Below are 18004 nucleotides of genomic sequence, written 5' to 3'. Positions count from 1 at the left end.
GCTGGAGGATCAAGGGTTCAAAGCCAGCCTTGGCTACATGGCGTTTGAGATCAGTCTGAGACCCTGCCTGAAGACAAACCAAAAGCTAGGGTAGGTGACAAAGACAGCTTGCCAGACCATCAAAACCATCCCTTTGAGAAGCTCCCTGCCCTGCTCACAGCCACTATTATTCATATTATTGGTTTTCCAAGACAGGGCTTCTCTGTGTAGCCTCAGAACTCACTCTGTAGACCAGGCTGGCCTCAAACTCACAGATCCTCCTGCCTCTGCCTCCTGAGGGCTGGGATTAGAGGAGTGTGCCACCACCACTCACGGTCATTATTGAAGACACAGAATTATCAAGTTTGGTCTGTCTGTCCCGTCTGCTTTGCCTCCTGAGTCAGTATCTACCCACTGACCCCCACCCCCCACCTTCCAGCCTCTCTCCATGTTGACAGTCACCAGGGCTCCCGACTGCCCTTGGAAAAGAATAAATCCCCTAGCCAGCCCTCTTCTGGGGTGCAGGTCCCTGAAGGCAGGGCTGTGGCTGTTCCTCACACACTGTACTATCAGCAAGTGAAAGGCCAGCCTGGGCTACATAATGAGATGAGCCTGATGCTTGCAAGTGTCAAAAGATGACAAACACTACTTTGGCTAGGTTGGGAACAACAGGCAAGACTAATTTTAGGGCTCCAGGGCAAAACCAGAGCATGCTCAACTTCTGTTCATTGGCAGGTTTCTGTGAAAACGTTTTTGTTTTTTGTTTTTGGTTTTACGAGACAGGGTTTCTCTGTTTTGGAGGCTGTCGGTCCAGCCCGGCCTTGAACTCACAGAGATCCGCCTGCCTCTGCCTCCCGAGTGCTGGGATTAAAGGCGTGCGCCACCAACGCCCAGCTGTGAAAACGTTTTTGTGGGGTACCCCAGCACGGCCCTTACCTCGCCCCCACCACCCACACGCTGGGGTTACAGCCGGACACACACTGGCCTCCTTTTCCTGTGGCCTGCCCAGGGCTCTGGTTACCCCCAGCCCCGCCCCCACAGATGGGCTCTGCACTCGTGTCCGGAACTGGGCCTCGAGTGAGTCGGCTCCAGTGGTTGGGAGTTTATTGAGTACATGTATTACTGAATACGAAGAGGGTTCCAGTCCAGTGTAATACGGCAGAGGGAGCCAGCGGCCAAGAGGAGGGTTTGACAGAACGCAGGGGCCTCACGGAGGAGGCTGGGCTGGGTTCCGCCCTCTTCCATAGCCATCCTTGACCCTCCAGCCCCTCTGTCCCCATTCTGCGGATGAGATAACCAAGGCTCAGCAAGCAGAACCACAGGTTGGGGTCAAGTCCCCGGCTCCCTGGCTCACCTGCAGGCCAAGGGCCGGGGAGGAAAACCCCAGATCGGCCAGGGAGGGGCTTGGGGGCCAGAGGGACTCTCCTACTATTTATTGGGTGATGGGTTGCAGATGAGGAGCTGACGGGGGGAGGGGAGGCAATAACTTAAAAACCGGAGGTGACAGCAGCAGCTCCCCAAGAGACCTCTGCCGAGGGGCAGGAGTATATACAGGGGTTTGTACAAAGTGCCCTGCACCGGTCTGGGGCAGGGAGGGAGGGCGAGCGTCAAGGGGAGGGAGGGGAAGGTTTCTGCCTGTGAGCCCCCACTCCCCGCACCCCAAGTTCTGTCTCCCTGAGCGGGAGAATTTCCTCACTTTCTCTTCTCACTCCTGTCTCCCTGCAGCAGAGCAAGGTGCCGGGCGGGGCCCTAGAGGAACCGTATTTTATCATGTCACGTGTCCCCACGACAGCCTCTGTCCACCTATCTAACACGGGGAAACTGAGGTCGAGAACGAGGCACCCCCTCCTCTGTCCTCTTCCCGCCTTGGGGAAGTGAAAGGGACCAGAGAAAGAGGGAGGGACCCGGGCTGTGATGGCGGCTGTGGCGGCGGTGGCTCAGAGTTCGAGGTCGTTGGAGATGCGGGTGACGAGGGTGCGGAAGGCCAGGGCGGTGCCTGCCACTCGGCGGAAGAGGACACCCCTGAGGCCGGGCCGGGGCAGCTGGCACACCTCTACTTCGAAATGGGACAGGGGCTCGGGCCCGCCCGCACCCCCGTGCAGGCAGGCCAGCAGGAACGGCTGCGGCTGACGGCAGCGGCAGCGGGCGGCGGCGGTGGCCTGTCGCAGGGCAGCCATCAGGGCCTCGGGAGGACGGGAGCTGGTCAGCTTCACACTCCAGGGGAATCGGAGCAGCCGGGGGGCGGTTTCCGCTTTATCCCAAGGTAGATGGCAACTGAGGAGGGACGGAGGGGTCAGACAGGGCAGACGAGGGGGCAGACGGTCTCCCTCCCACCCGCACAGGGACACAGGCGCCGCTCAAGGTTGTACTTCCCAGCCTCCCTTGCAGCGAGAGCGCCCACCCCCATCTGTGGGCCAAAAGGGTGAAATTCACTCTGTAGTCCAGGCTAGCCTGAAACTCACGGAGATCTGCCTGCTTCTGCCTCCCGAGTTCTGGGATTAAAGGAATGTGCTACCATGCCTGGCTACGCGTATATACACATACATCATTCATTCATTCATTTATTCGAGACAGGATCTCACTGTGTAGCCCATGCTGGGCTTCAGCCTCCAGAGTCATGGAATGCCAACCCTGGCAGCTCACAGGTAACTTCTAGCAAAGTAGGGGGTTCCCTCTTTGTTCTTTGTTCTGGGATAGTCAATGTTCTGGCCGATAAGTATGTGCCAGGTATGAGCACATGACCAAAGCTGGTCAGTCAGCGCCCTGAACTCTTCTGGCTGCAGACATTGCTTTCGAGATAGACATGTCACCCAGCCAAGGAGACATCCTGGAGGATTCTGAACTGGTGGTGTGCCAAAGTAAGCACAGTGGAGCAAAGTGTAACACTGCCTGCTTCTGCAAATAAAGGGTTACTGAAATACACCTATATGAGTTAATTTTTTTCTCGTTGTAGGAGTCTGGGTAAGCACTCAACACTGAGCCATACCTGAAGCCCCTCACTGGGGGACTCTAAGCAGGGGCTCTACCAATAAGCTACATCCCAGGCACCCTCATATTTGAGACAGGATCTTACTAATTTGCTAAAGGCTGGCCTTGAGCTCTTTGTAGCTTTGGCAGGCTTTGAATTGCATTCCCCCTGTCTCAGCCTCCAGGGTGCTGGGATTGGCAGATCTGCCTGACTACAGCCAGCATGGATATAATGTTTTACTACAACACAGTGATATCTATTTGTTTCCACAGAGGCTATGGCTTCTTTTGTCCTAGAATGGCAGAACCCAGCAGGAGTCACTGAGATAGACTTTTAAAAGTATTTGCGGACTGGGTCTGCATGGATACTCAGCTATTGCGTGGCTAGATTTGCCTACATCCTGCAGGCAACGCATAAAGGATCCGGGTAATAAACAAGAGGTGCAGATGTTGGAGGGACCTTGGGCCGCAGGTGGAAAGGGACTCAAAACACTGACAGCTGTGGGAAGGTACGGAGACAGGACGCGGTGGGGGAGGGGCCCCAGAATATTCCAGCAAGTCGGCTTTTTAGGGCATGAGACGCGAGCAGGCAGGGCGGGGACCACACTCACCTTGTGACCTCAGGTCCCCCGATTCTCTCAGGTTCGTCTGCGACCCTAGCGGAGAGGGTGGGGCAGCTTGTAAATCTAGACATCAGCAACCCCTCCTCCCCCACTGCCACCGGACTCCAGGCGGCCCCTGCGGTGGATCAGCTCTCCCGCCTGCCGGCAGAGCTGCAGTGTGGATTTGACCTCTTCCATCCAGAGGGGGTCCACACGTAAATGGTTAGTGCAGGTTGAAGAAATACCGAAGGATTTGAAAGATGAAAAAGGGCAGGCAGACACACCCACAGACAGGCCCAGACACACCCACAGACAGGTGCAGACACACAGTCACAGACACATACAGTGACACACAGGTATTCACGTGACAGGCACTTTCCTTACTGAGCTCTCTACCACTGAGCCACGCCCCAGCCCCTCACAGGGGGATTGTAGGCAGGGGCTCTACCACTGGGCCACGCCCCAGCCCCTCACTGGGGCATTCTAGGCAGGGGCTCTACCACTGAGCCACGCCCCAGCCCCTCACTGGGGGCACTTCAGGTTAGTGATTTTACAGCTGAGCCCCATCTTCCCTTCCTCAAACACCCTGTCAGCTCTATTGCTGTTGAAATTTTCAGACGTGCTCTTCTGTATCCTGGCTAACCTTGAACTTGGGATCTTCCTGCCCAGGCTTCCTAGTGCTGAGACTGCACGCGTTTTTCCGTCAGTTCTCTCACTAACTCATGGGTATCAGAAGGGCAGCTCTACCAGCATGGGGAGACCTCACATTCTGTTAGCCATGGGAGGCACACAGTAGGTCTCTGTGGGTAACAGAGACAGAACGACAACAGATGTCTCAACAGCATCGTCCACGGCAGTGTCCTCTGAGTCCCCGTGACCACCCTTGGAAGTAGTTTCTGTGGTCATCAGCCCCGCCTAAGGTCTGTCTGTCTGTCTGTCTGTCTGTCTCTCTCTCCTCTCTCTCTCTCTCTCTCTCTCTCTCTCTCTCTCTCTCTCTCTCTCTCTCTCTCTCTCTCTCTCACACACACACACACACACACACACACACACACACACACACACACACACACACACACACACACACACAGGCAACCACACCCACAGAGACTAGAGCCGGAGCAGAGCAGGACTTACTGATTTTGGATCCCTGGGGCAGAGAGGCGCCCGAGACACAGCGGTTAGAGTTCTGCCGTTTAGAGGGATCGAGGGTAACCCTGCGGGGTAACCGGGTGGGAGGAGTGACAGGAGGTGCAGGGGACCGAGAGGTCAGACAGGCAGGAGGCAAAGCAGAGAAGACCGGTTAGGCCCCGCCCCTCGGCCCCGCCCACACCGACCCCCCCACCTCCGCTGCAGCTCACCTTCGGGTCAGTTTGGAGGTCAGCTTGGTGAAGAGGTTGGTGGTGGGCCGAGGCCGCCCGGAGGGCAGGGGTGAGGCCTCATGGGCCAGCGTGGGCGAGGCTGGAGGTCCATTCTGCACACCCCCGCCACTCCCGGCCCCCGCCCTCCGGTCTCGGACCTGGCCCCCGTGGAACGTGCTGCGGATGGTGGAGCCGCGTGCCAGGCGGCTCCGCTCTCCCGATGGGGGAGCCAGGCTGTGACTGGAGGGGGAGGCAGGGGGCACCCGCGAGGTACCGGAGCTGTGGGCAGAGAAGGACAAGTCAGGGTGGGGTTCACACTCACCCTCCACATTCTCCGTCCAGCTCCTAACCCGATCTGACCCTGCTTAGCTTGCAATGACTGCAACACCAGACCTCCAACGTGTACGGTCCCAGGGACCCTCAAGCTCAGCTCAGAGGCTTCTAAGCCTCATTTCTTCTCAGCTGCGAAATGGAGGAATTAAGACCGACCCAGAATGCAGGAATTAGCCAGGTTCTGGACACGGTCAGGGCAGCCAGAGAGCTGCTGGGTGAACCCCCGTTATCAGTATATATATATATTTTTTTTTAATTTAGTAACTACCAAACAATCTCCTTGTCATTAAACGTAAAGAATTATGGATCCTGGGAGCAGTTAGAGCCAGCCCCGTTTAGAGAAGAGAAACTTGCAATGTCCCCGTTAAGCAAAGCTGAGCAGTCATAATCAGAACACGCACGAACTCGTAGCTCTGTCCCAGAATGCACTGGGTACTGGCTGATAATGTGCCCACGCCTGGCAGGCGGAGTTATGTCTGCTCTAGGTGGGATCCACTCATGCTCCCTCTTTTTTCCTCTTTCCTTCAAAAAAGTTTTTTTTTTCCCGAGACAGGGTTTCTCTGTGGCTTTGGAGGCTGTCCTGGAACTCGCTCTGTAGACCAGGCTGGCCTCGAACTCACAGAGATCCGCCTGTCTCTGCCTCCCAAGTGCTGGGATTAAAGGCGTGCGCCACCAACGCCCGGCTCAAAGTTTTTTTTTTTTCAGATTTTTTTTTCTTTAATGTGCATGGGTGTCTTGCCTGCACGTATGCCTTTGCTACCACGGACCTGGTGCTTGCAGGGACCGGGAGGTGGCACTGTATGTCCTAGAACCGCAGTTACAGAGGGTTGTGAGCCACCCATGGATGCTACCGTTAAACCGGGTCCTCTGCAAGAGCAGCCTGCTTCTCTTGACCCCTGGCCATCTCTCCAGCCCCTCTTCTTATGTTGAGACAGGGTCTCACAGAGCTAGGCTGGCCTTCAAGTTCCGACGCTCCTGCCTTCACCTTCCCAGAGCTGGAGTTACAAGCGTGTGGCCCTCCCCTGGCATAGGACAGGCGTCAGATTCAAGGTTTTAGGCAGGGCAGGCAGGCATTACCCACCTCAGCTACTTCCCAGCACTCATTTAAAACACGAAACAAAACAGGATTTCATGTAGCTCGGACTAGACTGTGCATCAGCTATGTAGCCAGGGCTGACCGCAAAGTCTGATTCTCTCCTTCATCCTTACAGGTGCTTGGCTCCATGCTGTGTGTGTGTGTGTGTGTGTGTGTGTGTGTGTGTGTGTGTGTGCGTGCGTGCGCACGCACTCACTTCCTATTCAAACTCGCTTCCCGGGCTCGTGGGTGGTGTGTGTGTGTGTGTGTGTGTGTGTGTGCGTGCGCACGCACTCACTTCCTATTCAAACTCGCTTCCCGGGCTCGTGGGTGGTGTGTGTGTGTGTGTGTGTGTGTGTGTGTGTGCGTGCGCACGCACTCACTTCCTATTCAAACTCGCTTCCCGGGCTCCTGGGTGGAGGACAGCACAGCCTACACTCTCAGCCCTGAGGACTGGTTACCAAGTAGGAGCACTCTGCTGGGCATAGCCACACTGCCGTGCCCTCTCTGATCAATGTGTACACGCAGGGTTGGGGGTTGCTCACCCGCCCCCCCCCCCCGGCACACCTGTTTTCTTTGCCATTTGGCAACAAGGACGGGCGCTCAGCCCCCGGTCGCTCTGTGCACACGTAGGTGTTTCTGCGGGTCATCATGCTGGGGGGAAGGTTGTTCTGTGGAGACACGCCAGGGGGAGAGATTAGGAGACCAGGAGGGAGAGGTTAGGAGACCAGGAGAGACAGGTTAGGAGACCAGGAGGGAGAGGCTAGGAGACATCCCGGCCTCCTCACACCCCGGCCTCCTCCCCACACCCCGGCCTCCTTCACCTGGCCGTATCCTGCCGCAAGGCACTTTTCTTTTTCCTCCAAAGATTTACTTTTATTAGCTCATGAGCACAGGTGTTTGGCCTCCGCGTGCGCCTGGTGCCAAAGAGGCCAGAGAGGGCACTGGATCTCGTGGGACTGGAGTTACGGACAGCTGCTAGTCACCATGTAAATGCTGGGAATCGAACCCAGTGTCTCGGAAAGAGCAGTCAGTGCTCTTAACCACTGAGTCATCTTTCCAGCCTTATTTTTCTGTTTTAAAGACTTTTTGTTGTCGCTTTTGTTTGAGACAGGGTTTCTCTGGGCAGCCCTGGTCTCCTAGGACTCACTCTGCAGACCAGACTGGCCTTGAACTCAGAGATCCGCCTGCGTCTGCCTATCCAGGGGTGGGTGTAAGGGCGTGTACCAACACCACCAGGCCCAACTGATTTATTTTTATTTTTTGTGTGCTAGTGTTTCGCCTGCAGGTCTGTACACCCCTGCATGCAGTGCCCTCAAGGAGACAGAAGAGGGCACCAGATCCCCGGGCAACTGGAGTTACAGATGATTGTGAGCCACCAGGTGAGTGCTGGGACTCCAACCCAGGGCCTCTGAAAGAGCAGCCTGTGCTCCTAACCAGGAGCCTCCTCTCCAGTCTCCTTTGTGTGAGACGGGCTCATACATCCCAGGCTGGGCTTGAACTCACTACTGCAGAGCTGAGAAGACATCTGGTCCTCCCGCCTCCACTCCGGTGTGCACAGCTCACCTGCACATGCTGAACTAAGCTTCTAGTCCTCACAACTTCCTTCCCCAGGACTCCCATGGGCTTGCCAACTGCCCAAAACAGTCCTCTGTCTTTTGGGGGGCGGTTTAGAGACAGGGTTCCTCTGTGGCTTTGGAGGCTGTCCTGGAACTCGCTCTGTAGACCAGGCTGGTCTCGAACTCACAGAGATCCGCCTGCCTCTGCCTCCAGTGCTGGGATTAAAGGCGTGCGCCACCACCGCCCGGACAGAACAGTCCTCTTACTGCACCCCGACATGCTCCTGCAGATCTCTCCTGGTGTGGTTCCCAGGGCGGCTGTCAGTGCCAGCTCAGGCCCTGCCCCGCCCCGCCTCCAGCAGCAGGCACACTGCAGGGGCTCTCCAGCCTGCTGCAGACCAGCCTTACCATCCAGTACCCCTTTCTAAAGCTTGCCTGAAGCTGGAATTGCAGGGGTTGGAGAGGTGGCTTAGTGGTTAAGGACATTTGCTGCTCCGGGATATGTGGCGGGGGCTGGGGAGAGGATTGGGGGATGCGGAGAGATGGTGGCGTCAGACGCCCTCTTCTGGCCTATTTTGGTACTGCAGGGATGTGCTCTGCCCGGAGCTAACAAAAAATTCCAATTCTCTCATTTGTTTTTTGTATTTACATTTCCCCCCTCTTTCTGAGACATGCTATCCCATGCTGGCCTGAAACCCACATTCTTCTGCATCGGGCTCCTGCGTGCTGGGATTACAGGCACGCACGGTGCCCGGCTTGGCGGATGGGGGTGGGGCTCTGGGAGGGGCTGAGGGCTCAGCAGTGGGGGTCGAGGCGGGGCCCGCATCCCTCCCCTCCGGCCCGCCACTCACAGGAGTGCTCGCGCTGTCCTTCCGTCGCTCGGGGATCTCTGCCTTGTTGGGGTTGTGGGCACTGCTGACCATCGGGCTGGAGGGGGGCAGCCCTCGGCTCCCGCTCCCGGCCGCGCTGCAGCTCGCCTTCCGGCCTGGCAGTCGCTCCTCTTTGAGCTCCGTCTCCCCAGTGCTGGTTGGGCTGCGCTTCGGGTGCAGCGGGGCAGGGGACGGGCCACCTGGTGGGGGAGCCGGTCAGACCCTGGCCAGGCGATGCGGCCCACTGGCCATCCCACCACCGGCTGAGGTCACCGGAGACGCGAGAGGGGGCCCTGGGGGGCGGCGTCTCCAGTACCTGGGGACACTTAATGACAGCTGCGGTTTATTTCTTTTCCTTTTGGGTGCCGGGGGTTGCTTTTTCAAGACAGGGTTTCTCTGTGTAGCCCTGGCTGTCCTGAAACTCACGCTACAGACCAGGATGGCCTCGAACTCACAGATCTTTTCATCTCTGCCTCGAGGGCCGGGATAAAAGCCTACAGTTTCTAATGGTGAAGTGTTTTGACACCGTCTGTCTCAAATGGATCTCTGAGTTTCAGGTCAATCTGGTATACATAGAGAGCTCCAGGCTAGACCTTATTTCAAAAAAGATAATTTTAGCAACAGTGATGGTTACTCCCTTAGATCCACTTGGGGAGTTCAGCAAGGAGCAGTGTAGATTAGCTTCCTGTGGAAGTGTCGGTGTGTGTGTGTGTGTGAGAGGGAGAGAGACAGAGACAGAGAGAGAGAGAGAGAGAGAGAGGGAAAGAGACAGAAAGAGGGGGGAGAGGGAGGGAGAGGGCCTCATTGTGTTAACGGGGTGGGAAGCCCCGCCCACGAGGGGGGGCAGTAGTCTTTAGGCTGTGACCATGGAGAAAGCGTGCCCAGCACTAACACCTGCCCAGGCATTCATTCGCTGCTCTGCACTCCTGACTATGGCATCACCACCAGCTCCTACGGCTGTGACCTCCCCACCATGACGACAGACGGCAACCCTGAGCTAACCAAACCCTTTCTTCTTCAACTGCTTTCTCCAGGCCGTTTTCTCATAGGAACGGTAAAGAAGGTAAGTTTCAGACCTCTGTGGAGGGCCACGCCCCACATTGGCGTGGGGACAGGAGGGCAGGTTCCCCGCAGCCACACTGGGCAAGGTGTCCTGAGATCCCGCTACAGAGCCCGCTCCTAACTAGACTCTTTTCTTTTTTAAAGACTTATTTATGATCCAGCAGTGGTGACACACACCCTTAATCCCAGCACTCGAGGCAGAGGCCGGCCTGGTCTACTGAGCGAGTTCCAGGACAGCTAGGACTGTTTCACAAAGAAACCCTTTCTTGAAAAGAAAAACAGATTTATTTATTATGTATACAGTGTTCTGCCTCCATGCATGCTGCAGGCCAGAAGAGGGCGCCAGATCTCATTACAGATGGCTGTGAGCTGCCATGTGTTTGCTGGGAATTGAACTCAGGACCTCTGGAAGAGCAGCCAGTGCTCTGAACATCCGAGCCAGCTCTCGAGCCCCCTAACCAGATTCTATTAAAGTTCCATCTCTGACTAAGGAGTCTCGCTACCATTTGGACCATCCTAACAGTGAGCTGTGAGAGGTTCGGGAGAGGCCCGAGAGGACAAGGAAAGGATAAGGCGAGAAAAAACAGAGACTGCAAGGAAGGCTTGGGGTCCGAATACTTCCCTAGAGACGGGATCTCAGGTGCACAAGCTGCCCTGGTTCTAAAGATCTGGCTCAGGGGACCCAGGTACGATTCCCAGCACCAGCATGGCACTTAGCAGCCCTTCCCTCTCAAGCCGGGTGCCTGGAAGGCTGAGGCAGGAGGATGGTGGATTTGAGGCTGACCTGGATCATCTAGTGAGATCGAAACTCCTACAAAAGCTTTCTCCCTGGCTTCTGCCAGCCAAGGTGGGGCTAGACCCCAGGGGCGGGGCTAGACTCCCGGGCAGGGCGGGGCTAGACCCCAGGGGCGGGGCAAGATGGGGCTAGACCCCAGGGGCGGGGCTAGGCTCCCGGGCAGGGCGGGGCTAGAACCCCGGGGCGGGGCGGGGCGGGGCGGGCACTCACAGAAGTCACTGTGCCGGCGCTGCCGGTGGTACGTGGAGGAAGCCGCCCGCTGCCCTTTGCCGTGGCTGCTGCTTTTGCTGGAGCTCGTCCCGTTGGTGGTGTCGCTGGGCGCCCGCACCCGTGCCAGGGCCAGCCCTGGGGCACCCCGGTCCCCACCCTCCTGCAAGAGAAAACACGAAAGGCCCCTCAGCGCCCTGCCCGTGCTGCCGGCCCCCGAGTCCCTCCACCCCAGGCCTGAGGCCCCGCGACCTCTGACCTCAGTCTTCCTGCCCAGCAGGAGGTAGGTGGCGGTCACCTCGTTGTACTTCTGGTTGGTCAAGGCCTCTTTGATTTCTTCCCGTGTGTAGCCCATACCCACCATTACCTCTGGGAGATGGATGGAGAGAAGGGTCAGTCTCCTTCCCCGGGCGGCCCCTTCCACCCCTCCTATGGCTCACAATGTCTACTCTTCTCCTGCCAGTGGCATATGAGGTTTGTTTGGAAGAGTTCCCTTCCTTAATGGAACCAGCCTGTTAACCCCTGGCCGCTGCTACCCAGAGTAGGTGCGTGACCCAGGCCCAACATCGTTCAAACCACAAAGACACAAGGTTAGGCCAACACATGCACACCACCAAGTTCTGACAAATCCAAAAGTTCCACCCCCAAGGACACACCGATAGCATCAAAACAGAGGGGCTCTATCACTGAGCCACGCCCCCAGCCCCTCACTGGGGGATTCTAGGCAGGGGCTCTACCACTGAGCCACAACCCTAGCATTAAAGTATTACAGTGGCATTTTCTATTAGTTGCGATCATAAAAGCTGACTATGTGGCTATGCTCCTATGGTGGTCCATGTCTTCAGCTGTGGAACGCAAGGTTCTTAGATTTATTTTTGCTGTTTTTTTCCTCTTATATCCAGGATCTCAGGTCACCCAGGTGGGCCTTCAGATTGTTACGTAGTTGAGGATGACCCCAAGTATTTGGATTAAAAGCATACACTACCATGCTGGGCTGGTCGGTAGCTTATCCTTTATTTATTCTTTGACTTATTTATTTTGTGTGTGTGGATGCTGTTCCCACACCTGTACCCTAGGAGGCTCGAAAAGGGCATCAGAGCCCTGGGACAGGAGTTACCGATGTGGGTGCTGGGAATTAGAACTGGTCCCCCTGGAAGAGCCGCCAGGACTCTCAGTTGCTGAGCCATCTCTCCAGCCCCGGTGGTTTGGTATTCTTACCTTCATAGTCAAAGGCCTACCGTGCCAGGCAGCAGCATCTACACGCTAAGCACTGATGTAAGTATGTATGCAGTAAGTATGCAGATCAGCGCCCTCCCCTGACATGTACGCGCTGGATGGGGAACTAGCAGCACAGAGAGGGAAAGCCCTCACTTGGGGTCACACAGCTGGAATGTGGTGCAGGGATATCCATCCCTCAGCTGTAGCTCAGTGGGGAGCCGTGGCAAGTCACTTAACAATGGCAGAGCGGGCACCGCCAGCCTTGGCTCTGGGGCACCGCACTCCTGAGCCTGAGACACCTGCTTCCTGGACTCTCACCAATTCTTTTGGTGTCCCCGAAGTCCTCTTCGGGCTCCGTGTATGGCTTCAGCTCCTCCCCCTCATAGCCAATGTTAATCCATTTGTCCTTCATGATTTGCTGGGGATGAGGGGACGGGGTCAGAAGGGACCAGAGACGGGACACAGAGCTGCCCATCTGCCACTGGGACTCCGCAGAGCCTCCCGCCCCCCACCCAGAGGCTTCCCCACCACCCTCCTCCTCCGCGTCGTCTGGGTCCCCAGCACCCTGCAATCATCCTGAGAGCTCATTAGCTTAATTACTGACATGGCAGGACCGCCCAGGAGCCTCTGCGCTGCTGTCTTGCTCACCCCCCCGCAGGCTGCACGTATGAAGCGGGTGAGGGGACAGGGCTGGGGCTCACCTCCAGAGTACAGCGTTTGGCGGGGTTCAGCACCAGAAATCTCCGCAGAATGCTCTCGCAGTCTGTAGACATGTAAAAGGGCACCCGGTACTTCCCTCTGAGGACTCGCTCCCGTAGCTCCTGTGAGGACAGGACGGAGCACGCTAGCCTCTGCAGACAGGGCTCACCCCTGCCACCCCACCTCACCTCTGCAGACAAGGCTCACACACCCCCACCTCACCTCTGCAGACAGGGCTCACACCCCACACCTCACCTCTGCAGACAAGGCTCACACCCCCCACACCTCACCTCTGCAGACAGGGCTCACACACCCCCACCTCACCTCTGCAGACAAGGCTCACACCCCCACACCTCACCTCTGCAGACAAGGCTCACACCCCCACACCTCACCTATGCAGACAAGGCTCACAGCCCCACACCTCACCTCTGCAGACGGGGTTCACCCCCGCCACCCCACCTCACCTCTGCAGACAAGGCTCACACCCCACACCTCACCTCTGCAGACAGGGCTCACACCCCACACCTCACCTCTGCAGACAAGGCTCATACCCCCACACCTCACCTCTGCAGACAAGGCTCATACCCCCACACCTCACCTCTGCAGACAAGGCTCACACCCCCACACCTCACCTCTGCAGACAAGGCTCATACCCCCACACCTCACCTCTGCAGACAAGGCTCACACCCCCACACCTCACCTCTGCAGACAAGGCTCACAACCCCCACACCTCACCTCTGCAGACAAGGCTCACCCCCCCCACACCTCACCTCTGCAGACAAGGCTCACACCCCCCCACACCTCACCTCTGCAGACAAGGCTCACTCTACCCCCCCTGCCTCTGCAAACAGGCCTGTTTCCCACCCCCTCCATGTCTGACCTGTCAGACAACTGAAGTTCCAGCCCAAATAGAGTGAGGAAAACTTAGTTCCGCTGCCCTGGCCACACTTTCTCGTCTGTGAAATGGGGGCAACCCTAAAGACAGCAACTTAAAAAAAAGTCCTCCCCAACTTCAAGACAGGGTGTCACGGAACAAGCCTACTTCCACCTCGAGAATGCTGGGTAACAGGTGTGAGCCGCGCCGTGCCCCGGTTACGGCTGTGCGGTGCCGGGGACAGAGTGCAGGGCTTTGAGTCTTCACAGGCAGATACCTGAGCCACACTCCCCAGACTTCTGAAGTCTTTTTTTTTTTTTTTTTTTTTTTTTGGTTTTTCGAGACAGGGTTTCTCTGTGGCTTTGGAAGCTGTTCTGGAACTCGCTTTGTAGACCAGGCTGGCCTCGAACTCACAGAGATCTGCCTGCCTCTGCCTCCCGAGTGCTGGGATTAAAGGCGTGCACCACCAACGCCCGGCCAGACTTCTGAAGTTTAACAGTCTAATTTTTTTCCCCCTTCAGAACTTTGAGACACAATCTCATGTAGCCCAGGCTGGCCCCAAACATGTTGTATAGCTAAGGATGACCCTGAATTCTTGATCATCTTGCCTGTCTTTGGAGTGCTGGGGTTACAGGAATGGGCCACCACACTCCATTTATACAAAGGTGAGGATGAATTTAGGGCTCCCCGTGAGTTACACATCACTCTGTCCAGAAAGGCTGTATCCTCAGACAGAGTGAACAGTGTGTAAAGACCAGGTTTACAACGGGAGGGGACCCTGCCACTGTCCCTCACCTAGAGTCTGCTTCCCAAATAGCCGTACTGCTTCAGTGGCAATCTTCATATATTTATTTATTTTGGGGCTTGGGAGAAGGAATCATGTTCTCTAAATGGGGCTAGTCATGAACTCACAATCCTCCTGCCTCAGCCCCCCCAAAGTGCATTGCCACCATTCCTCATTCAAATGGATACTCTTTTAAAAATGAAGTTTTTGTTGTTTTTTTTTTCTTGAGATAAGGATTCTCTGTCTGCATATTTGGAGGCTGTCCTGGAACTCACTCTGTAGACCAGGCTGGCCTCGAACTCACAGAGATCCACCTGCCTCTGCCTCCTGAGTGCTGGAATTAAAGGCGTGCAATACTACCGCCCCTCTTATAAATGATTTATTAAAGTTACACATATTTGTGTGTATATGTGTTTATCTGGGCAGAAGAGTGCATGAGATCCCCTTGGAATGGAACACAGATCCTCCAGAATAGTAGCAAATGCTCTTAGCTTCTGGGCCACCTCTCCAGCCCTCGAGGGGACACTTTTTCTTTAGTTTAGTTTAGTTTAGTTTTTTTAGACAGGGTTTTTCTGTGCAATCCTGGCTGTCCTGGAACTTTTGCTAATAGACCAGGCTGACCTTGAACTCACAGAGATCCTCCTGCCTCTGCCTCCAAAGTGCTGGGATTAAAGGAGTGTGCCTCCATGGTCCAGCATGGGGACGCTGTTAATATCCCCCCAGACTTGGCCGAGAGCTTGTCAAGTGTGTATGAGGACAGGGATTCAGATCCCTAAACTCCGACATTCCAGTCGGGCGTGGCCGACGCCCGTACACCCCGGCCTGAAGACAGAGAGGGTTCACCAGAGCAAGTGGGCCAGCGGGTGCAGCCACATCACAGAGCTGAGTGTTACTAAGACACAGCCTCACGGGGCGATATGGGAGAGGACGGAGATGGGTCCCTAGCAGCGGCCTCCCCAGCACCCACACACACAAGGCGACACAGGGTGGGAGGAATGGGGTCAGCGGCCGATGGCGGTGGTCACTGCTTTTGCAAAGGATCGAAGTTCGGCTCCCAGCACCCACATCGGGCAGCTCGCACCCTTCCTTTGGTGGTTCTAGTTCCAGGGGATGCAACACTTTCTCCTGGCTTCTGTGGGCACCCACACAAACGTGAGCAAACACACGCACGCGTACATATAAACAAACAACCACGCACGCGCACGCACACACACACATACATGCAAATAGTGAGCAAACAAATCCGTAAATAAATAAAGGAACACGGCCTCGCTGCACTTGGTAGAACTAGAACAAGGGCCTGGGGCAGCTGAGCTATTAGCCTGAGTCTTTGGAAATGTGTCCGCTCCGTATCTGAACTTGCAAAGACAACCCCACAACAGGCCCTCTCTCTGTGCTCCGGGACACCCCAAGTGCTTCAGCGTTGCATCAGCCAGCAGGAGAGGGGAGTCTTGGACAATGGGCGGGGCTGACTGAGGGTCAAAGGGCTTAGTCCTTCACCCTGGGACGAAGATTAAAGGCATTTCCTGCTCATTACATGCTCTCCTGAGGTGGCCAGTCCTCCCCGGCACCAGGAGCTGCTGAGGAATTCCTCAACTACTCGCCAGGGGACAAGAGACATCCAGACTGAGGGACACTCTGAAAATAACTGACCTTAAGCTAGCCACAGGTCAAATCAATGAGTGCCCCGGTAAGGGTCTCGGAGCGTGGCACAGAAGTAGAGCCCCTGCCTAGAATCCCCCAGTGAGGGGCTGGGGGTGTGACTCAGTGGTAGAGCCCCTGCCTAGATCCCCCAGTGAGGGGCTGAGGGTGTGGCTCAGCGGTAGAGCCCCTGTCTACAATCCCACAGTTAGGGCCTGGGGGCGTGGTTCAATATTCCTTAGACAAATGATGTCTAACTTCTGCCTGTGGGGTGGAGGCCATCACTGTTTCAATGCTGCACTTCCTGTGTGGGATCAGCCACAGGAAAATGTCCCAAGTCTCAGGAGATAACCACCTCAGCCCGTAAAGACAGTGGGACACCGTGTCTACAAAGAACTGTCCAGTGTGCCATCAATAACGACACGGCTACGTGCGTATGCAGTGACACAGGCGGTTCCAGGGCTGGAGGTCAGCCAGGGTGGACCTCCTGGAAAGTACTGGGTGTCTCTATTCTGTCCTTGCAACTTCTCTGTGCATTGGCAATGTCTCAAAGCAGACACTTCAAAGGAAAAAATAAAACAACAACAACAACAAAAAAACCCACCTTCAAATCAACCCGATGACACACGCCCCACACTTGCAGTAACTCCCAATTATCTGGGCTCTGTGTTCCTCCCTAGCACCGGGCGGCAACTGATAAAAAATTTCTGTTTAGCTCATTCCTTTGTTCTCTGCCTTGAGCCACTGTAGAAATGTCCACTAGATTTGGATGGAATCTTTCTGTGCCTTTTGTTTTTCTGCGGTGCTGAGGGTGGAACCCAGGGCTTCCTGAACACCCGGTCATAGCCCAGCTTCCCCTGACCTCTGTTGAGACTGTGGGTCCCTAAGATGCCCAAGCTGACCTTGCATTTGCCATCCCCCTGCCTCAGCCTCTTCAGTGCTAGAATGACGGGCATGCTCCATTGTATGTAGCATTTGAACAAAAACAACTTGTAAAAGCACAACTCTGAGGAATTTCAGTGTGTCTGGTGAGGACAACCATCACCATAATTAATATTAAAATAGTTTTTTATCATTAAAAAAAATGTGCTATGAAGGCTGGGGGTGTGGCCCAGTGGTGGAGCCCCTGCCTAGAATCCCCCAGTGAGGGGCTGGGGCGTGGCTCAGTGGTAGAGCCCCTGCCTAGAATCCCCCAGTGAGGGGCTGGGGTGTGGCCCAGTGGTGGAGTACCTCGCCCTCAGTTCCACCCTTTGGCCGGTTTCCCCTCCCATCCGAGTCTGCTGCTGCTTTCTGTGGATTTCCCTGTTGTGGGCATTGCACAGAAACGAATCTCTGCCCTGCCTTCTGTCACTCTTACAGAAGCTCACCCCCCCCCATGCTTCTGCCTCTTACGCACAGTAGACCTGAAAATGGGGCACGACCCATTAACAACCCCCCCCCAGCGGGCCAAGCCTGGAACCCAAATCCACCAGATGTGCACTCACAGCTGGGGCCGTATCACTGGTCCCACGGGCCGTCCTCCCTGCAGTGGGCGCCCGAGTCACCCTCGGCCCGCCTGCTCCTGCCCGCCCTGCCCGCCCGCCCCTGCCCGCCTGCGCCTGGCACCTTGAGATTGTGGCCATCGAAGGGCAGGGAGCCGCTGACCAGCGTGTACAGGATGACGCCGAGACTCCAGATGTCCACCTCTGGCCCGTCGTACTTCTTGCCCTGGAACAGCTCTGGGGCGGCGTATGGGGGGCTCCCACAGAAGGTGTCCAGCTTCGAGCCCAGTGTGAACTCATTGCTGAAGCCGAAGTCGGCGATCTTGATGTTAGCCTCCGCATCCAGCAGCAGGTTCTCTGCCTGAGAGGAGAGGGGGGCTCACCATGGAGCCTGGGTGACCCAGCTCGCCATCCTCCTGCCTCTGCCTCCCCAGCGCTGCGATTACGGGCGAGCGCCGCCACACCAAGTTAGTTTATGAGGACTTGGCAGCAGGGCCCGG

General features: G+C 56.2%; 1 protein-coding gene across 2 annotated transcripts in view; it reads right to left on the bottom strand.

The window, feature by feature from the left end:
- Window positions 1–1038: 1038 nt before the first annotated feature.
- Window positions 1039–18004, bottom strand: part of Mark4 (microtubule affinity regulating kinase 4) — a 30204-nt gene continuing 13238 nt past the window's right edge. Inside the window, exons 8-18 of one of the 2 annotated variants that reach the window (XM_040734300.1) lie at window positions 17629–17865; window positions 12727–12846; window positions 12344–12443; window positions 11067–11176; window positions 10811–10970; window positions 8725–8942; window positions 6882–6985; window positions 4907–5185; window positions 4683–4762; window positions 3558–3602; window positions 2042–2253 (exon numbers count right to left, since the gene is read on the bottom strand). In XM_040734300.1, the coding sequence (XP_040590234.1) occupies window positions 2189–2253; window positions 3558–3602; window positions 4683–4762; window positions 4907–5185; window positions 6882–6985; window positions 8725–8942; window positions 10811–10970; window positions 11067–11176; window positions 12344–12443; window positions 12727–12846; window positions 17629–17865 (1518 nt within the window). In that variant the 3' untranslated portion in view covers window positions 2042–2188. Of the gene's footprint in view, window positions 2254–3557; window positions 3603–4682; window positions 4763–4906; window positions 5186–6881; window positions 6986–8724; window positions 8943–10810; window positions 10971–11066; window positions 11177–12343; window positions 12444–12726; window positions 12847–17628; window positions 17866–18004 lie in introns of both variants that reach the window. The other variant, XM_040734299.1, reaches the window with a different exon arrangement.

Source organism: Mesocricetus auratus, unplaced genomic scaffold (genome assembly GCF_017639785.1).
Source record: "Mesocricetus auratus isolate SY011 unplaced genomic scaffold, BCM_Maur_2.0 Super-Scaffold_100038, whole genome shotgun sequence".
NCBI classification, from domain to species: Eukaryota; Metazoa; Chordata; class Mammalia; order Rodentia; family Cricetidae; genus Mesocricetus; species Mesocricetus auratus.
This window is presented reverse-complemented; position numbering and strand designations above follow the sequence as displayed.